The sequence below is a fragment of the Pelecanus crispus genome, chromosome 12, assembly GCF_030463565.1.
Source record: "Pelecanus crispus isolate bPelCri1 chromosome 12, bPelCri1.pri, whole genome shotgun sequence".
NCBI classification, from domain to species: Eukaryota; Metazoa; Chordata; class Aves; order Pelecaniformes; family Pelecanidae; genus Pelecanus; species Pelecanus crispus.
The window spans coordinates 7,257,950-7,264,092 of NC_134654.1; the positions used below are offsets into that span (position 1 = coordinate 7,257,950).

The 6,143-nt window shown below is 41.4% G+C and overlaps 1 protein-coding gene across 1 annotated transcript; it reads right to left on the minus strand.

Moving 5' to 3' along the window:
* Positions 1 to 192: 192 nt before the first annotated feature.
* Positions 193 to 5,673, minus strand: MRPS17 (mitochondrial ribosomal protein S17). The gene is made up of 3 exons (XM_009486750.2): positions 5,558 to 5,673; positions 4,321 to 4,467; positions 193 to 3,005 (listed from the first exon to the last, which is right to left on the minus strand). Exons 2-3 carry the CDS (start codon positions 4,441 to 4,443, stop codon positions 2,715 to 2,717), a joined length of 414 nt encoding a protein of 137 aa, XP_009485025.1. The 5' UTR covers positions 4,444 to 4,467; positions 5,558 to 5,673; the 3' UTR covers positions 193 to 2,714.
* Positions 5,674 to 6,143: the final 470 nt, after the last annotated feature.

Consider the following 6,143-nt stretch of genomic DNA (forward strand, 5'->3'; position numbering starts at 1 on the left):
GAGCGCTGCAGCGCCGCCGCCGGACGCGAGGGGCGCACGGCCGCCGGGGGGGCGGGGCGGTGGGCGCCGCGGGTGCGCATGCGCGGACTGCTCCAGGCCGGGACCCCCTCCCCGCCCGCTCAGCTTTTGGGGTGACCCCAGCCCTGGTTTAAGGTCTCGCCTGAAAAAACACTAGGAGCGAGCCCACGCATGTTTTGAATCATGTGCAAAAACTTGTTTCTTATTCCCCAAATAAAATTTTTCACCCACCCAGAGTTGAAGTGTTCTCTTCACACTGTTGCAGCTACAGTAATATTTGGCTAAACTGATGGTGTGTGCTAGCATCAAATCCTTAAATAACTTTAAATTAAGAATAAACTTGTCATATGCTAATAGTTAAAGGGCAGTTCTAAAAGCAACTAGTCGATAAACACAAAACAAGTTGATGAGCAAACCTTGTCTTTCTACATAACACATATAAAGTCTATACCATGTCACTGTGCAGTTTCCATTTCCATTTTATGATTTTTATATCAGCGCTCTGTGAGAGTAAGTCAGAGGCTAGCACATGCAATGTGCTTTAACATCAGTAAAGTACAATGTTTGTGGCGTCTCTTTAAAAACCAGTTTAACTTACAATTGCCATCAGTCTTTTTAAAACAAGTTACACTTCAGACTACGTACATTTAATCACATTTTGACCTGATCGCATGTTGAGTTCTCGAGCAACCCTCCAAGACCCTACCTGTAAACCAAAAAAAAACACCTGACAACCTTCTGTGATGAATCAATCTTAGAAAAAATATGACATTTTCACAGCTACTCAAGAAAAATCACAGGAAATATAGGGAAAGAATATTTACCTCCCAATTAGATGTAGATGCAAGTCATTAACCAAACAGGAAGCCTTTTCTATTTCTTATAAACATTATATGTCTACTTATCAGAATACTCATATCCCAAGTACTGAGGGTCAAGTTCCTTTACTGCTTGCTTGGATACAACTTAAGCGTATTTCCTACAGCCCAGGGCCATGTTCTAGCCTGGGTCTGATTTCTCTCAATCTCTGCTAGGGATGAAGTTTCACATTTTACATTCACTCAAGCCGGAGTCAGAGCCCAGGCTTCCTTCCACTTCGATGAAGACCTTAATCAGCCAGCTACAGTTACTAAGTACTTTACATAAACCTAAACCACTTCAACAAACATATCAACAAGAATAACCTACAGCCATATGTTTAAGACACTTCCTCAAAGTCAGAGATCATGTTCACATCATTGATTTACCCAGACACATTTGAATCAAGGTGTCTTGACATCCCAGCTTATTGGTCTGACATGCAGGACAGCAATTGAGGACAAGAGCAGTATTTTTTTTGTTTGAAGAACTGAAGAAAATTTAAGTTTCTCATTCTTCCTGGCCCAAATAATTTTGCTGAGTTCAACTGCACTCTGTTAGCAGTTTGCAGACAGCTGAAACTGATTTTGTGCAGGTGAAGGAAGTTAAAGGGCAAGTGATTTACACCACTGACAACAGAACAAGAGAACACAACTGACAGCTTACTAGTGTAAGCTGGCTCAGTTTCTTAAAGTAAGATATTTTAGGTCAGAGGAACTCCGTTCAGATACACCTTGGTTAGTTTTCAATCTTAAACAAAGACCAGTAACATAGGCAGACACTTCAAAAAGGATTTCCCATTGCTTTAATATACCACTCTCCCTTCCATACAGGGACATGGAATGCTGTCCCCACAAATGGTGGGTTTTGAGGCATATGCTCCTTTAGATTGGAACGAAAAGTCAGCAACAGAAGGCTGCTGTAACAGCTACACACTCTTAGTTTGCTTTATGTCCTGGAAGACAGGACACAAGATCCCCAGAGCTGTAGCAGGATAAAGTGATCTTTAATCATTAACTGCTATGGCCTTCTAGTTTCATATTAAAGTATGCAAAAAATTAGTACTGGTATCTGTCCCAAAATGTGTTGTTTTAATTAGCTTTTCTGATGAGACCAAGTGTAACCATCCTTACTTTTACTTTTTTGGCTTTGTATTCTTATCAGCTTCTATTTCCTCCTGGCAGTTCAAAGAGATCCATCTCTCCCAGAACTGCTTCCTTTCAACAGGTTACAAAGGCAACCATGTTAAGCTACCCAAAGTTTTTATTCTCACCTTGCTGCCATTATAAAGGCAAGTGGCTGTGTTTTTGTTAGAGATTTTGGAAGTTAGAAGATACTGCAATGTGGTATGAACAACACTAAGAGGAAATAAGGACGCATGCGGGTAGCTGGATTTAAAATTCTACACTTCCTTTCAAAAGGTTTAATAGCATTATCTTAAGTAATCCTACAAACCACAAAAGACTGTCTGAATTACAGAACAATCAAATAATCTAATGACCCTCCCACCAAACTTAAACATTATACAGTTACATTCTTGTCTTTCTCAATACAGAAGAGTCATTCCAAGTGAGCAGCTGGCTTTTGAAACTGCCAAGGCTTGGGGCAAAACTACATGCAACAAAATGAAGCATTAACACTAAACTCACATTTTCTCTGTATTTGCATTTAAAGATTTGAGGTGCCTATCAATCTGTAACACCTGTTCTTATAAACAACTATGTTTACTATTTATTTTTACTACAGATTTCACTGAAACATTTGACATACAACAGCAGGGCCCCAAACATCCCTGACAGAGACAAGCTGAAAAGCCCTCTGTTTAAACATCTTCCCCACTATTTGTCTGTTGAACAAACTTTAAGTTCCTGAAGTTTTTCACTTAGGTAGGTAGTATCTGCCTCTGTCAGATTTTCCGAATCTGACAGATTTTCAAGGAATCTGGTTCCCGCACAGGGCTTTCCTGTTATTGGATCTATGACATTTCCAACCTTGAAAACAATTTCAGCCAGTTCGTGTTTCACATGTTTGCTCCTCCGCTCAGGCAAAGCTTTCAGAAGAACAATGTCTCCAACAACACACTGCTGCAGTGGATCATGGGCAAAATAGGTTTTTCGTTTGTTAAAGAACTGTAGAAGGAAAAAAGGAAATCTTGGCATTAGATTTAAAAATTAAGCAATTGGCAAATATATAGTTAATATAAAACAAACTAAATTTCACAAAAGAGAAGTAAAGTCTTATGTATTTTTTTAAATAAGATTCAGTTTGGATCATGAAGAGAAATGCAACTGCGCACTCTACTGTTTTTCCAAAGAAAGTACAGCAGTACCCTTCCCTGACAATCTCTGGTCAGGATGTTACTGCCAACTGAGCCTGCAGAAAAGATCAGGAAGAAAAAGCTAAGTACAAAAAGCTGTTCATAGTAAACACATGGATACGGGTAAAAATAACAGGCTCTTCACTTAACATAGATTCCCTTTCCTAGCATCACCACTTTCCACTGGCCTCTCTGCTCTCTAGTTCTGCTACATTAGCCTTTCCTCTCCTTAGGATGCTTCACATCAACACTGCTTCAGCAAGACAGCTGCCTTGGCTCTTCCAAGCTGAATGACTTTCCCGTGCAGTTCACACTTCAAGATCTGATATTAATTCTTATTCTTCCTAATGTGTCTAACGTTCATCAGCCCTGAAATCAGTATTTTGAAATTTGTCATTTGAGAGTTTTCTTGTTCATTTTTTTCATATAAAATTCACTACTTAATCAGAATGGCAGAATTCAGAATCTTTCTTTTAAGAAAAAAGTTAACAGATTCTTCTACTGGATAAAGTATTGGACTGGGATCCGCAAGACCCACTATCTAAACCTGACTGTATCCTTAACTGTCTGGTCACCAAAGGCAGGTTATTCCACCTACATGTACCATGGTTTCCCTATCTAAAAATGGAGAAAATACTAATTTTAACTTCCCTGTTTGAAATGCATTGACAAGAAGTGATAAATACAAACCTTGCATAGCACATGACAGTACAGATTCAAATACTAAGTATGTTTACAACTATGCATACAGAAAAACTACAAAATTTGTTCTAAAAGTGACTAATATAATGTCAAGTTTCCAAAACAAAGCATACTCCAAGTCAACATGAAAAATTAAATCTAAGTGTAAAACAACAAAAACCTACCTTCTCAAATGAGATCAAATGAAGTGCATTAGCAAAGCACTTCAAAGAAATAAATTTAGCAGACAATCTGTATGGAAGTATCCTCACAACACACTGCTTTTCATCCTTTGCAGTCACTCCCACAGCCAAATCATTATGCAAGTTCCTTAAGGAGTTTGTATCATAAAGAGCTATCAAAAATTCTAAGAGTCAAATCAATAAAACATTCCTCCACACAGTACAAAAACTACCATGCAAGATAAGTTGTCAATCAGCTTTTACCTTTAGTAAATAAGGATCTAGCACAAGCCTTGTCACTCTCACTTTGGCAGTTTTCTGCATTTTGGTTCCTATTACTTTCCCTACTATCCATTTTGCATGGACAGCTCCACGTGGTACAGACATTGTTTAGTTATGGTCATCCAGTGCCTGGCAACAAGCAAGCAGATATGTTATTTTAACAAAAAAAACATAACCAGTTTCTGATCAATACCAAAATAATGATTTCCATTTCAGACTAAACAGCTTAATTAGGTCATTTTGTTGGAAAAACAGGGTAGATGCAAGCAGTTAAAAACTCCATATATTACACTACCTCAGCCTTGTTTTACAATATAAGGAAGGATATGAACATGTCCCCATTACCAGGGAAAGTTACTTCAGGATGGCAGTAAAAATGGACATAATAGTGTGAGGATGAGACCTTATCCCACAAGGCCCACAAAATTCCTTTGAATCATACTAGTTGTCACAACACAATATGGGAATGTGTAGCTGTAGAAGTTATTATGAATTTAACTCTCATGCCAGCAGCTGTTTTTGCTGGACTAGTTAATCAGGTCTGTATATGACCAGAGTTAAGCCAAACAGGGAGCAGCCTATAACTTCTGGTCAGAAAGTAATTTGCTTCTGTGTATCTCATTATTAGCTGAGCTGATGAAATCTAAGAAAGGTAATAAGCTTCTCAAAGCATAAATGACATATCAGAGTTGTCTGACCTACAGTAAGTGTAATCACTTTTCAGTTAGCTCTTTCCTGTAAGTAATTACACTCCATTAGCCTATTTGTTTTGTTTAAATAGGGAGAGCTTTCTATACCATCCTTGCAAGAGTCATGGGCAAAATAGAGAGCTAAACATTGCAAAACTTGAACCAATACTAAAACTGATGAAGTCCAATGACCTTTTTCTCTCCCACCCAGCTATGTACTGTTAAGCACAACTGACACCTGTTGAATTCTTCATCTATCCATTTTGTAACAGTAAACCACACTTGCTTTGATGTTGCAACACATCAAAAGAAAAGTTTAGGGATACAGGGACACAGCCATAGGATGAAATGTTTCAAGCAGCAGTGTTCAGGGTTGCTTTTAGAATCCTTGGCACAGCCGTGTGACCCACAGGCCTGGAGGAGTGAGTCAGTGTGAGAGGCCCTCCTGCAAAACAGGGCTAACCACCAACAACCATGCAGTGGTTGCAGGCCGGGGAATAGCAATTATGTACAAAATAAGCAACACCCACAAAGCACAAGGGAGCGACCAGGAATACAGGAGCCAGACATCTAGGCTAGGCGTATCTCACAGGGAAGAAGAGGATAAAAGAGGAAGTTCAACAGATCTGGAGCCTTTCCCCCGCCCCACCGGGTCTCCACAGCCCTCTGCACCAGGCCCAGCCCCAGCCGCCTCCCTACCAGCAGGGCTGGGGGGAGGCCCCGTCCCGCCGACGCCGGGCCTCAGGTCAGCGCCTCAGCCACCTCCCAGAAACCAGCTCCAGCCCAGGGAATACCCCACGCCCAGGCACCACCGCCACCCCTCAGCCCCTCTCACCGCCGCCGCGCCTCAGGGGCCTTAAAGAAACGGAGCCGGAAGGGGCGGAGCCGAAGCCGGAAGAGCCGCGCGGCAGCGGGGCGGGGCCAGCGGCGGGGAAGGGAGGAGCCTCCTGGGGAGGATTTAAAGGCGCAGGCAGCCACTGTCGCCCCTTCAGAGGCGGGTGAGGGGCTGTAGAATGAATGTGGTCTCTCTATGCTGCCTCTGAGGCTGCCTCAGCGCGTAGTAAGAGGCTAAAGCAGATGGGATTGAGGTTTTCTTCCTCTACTAGGCTGAGGGGG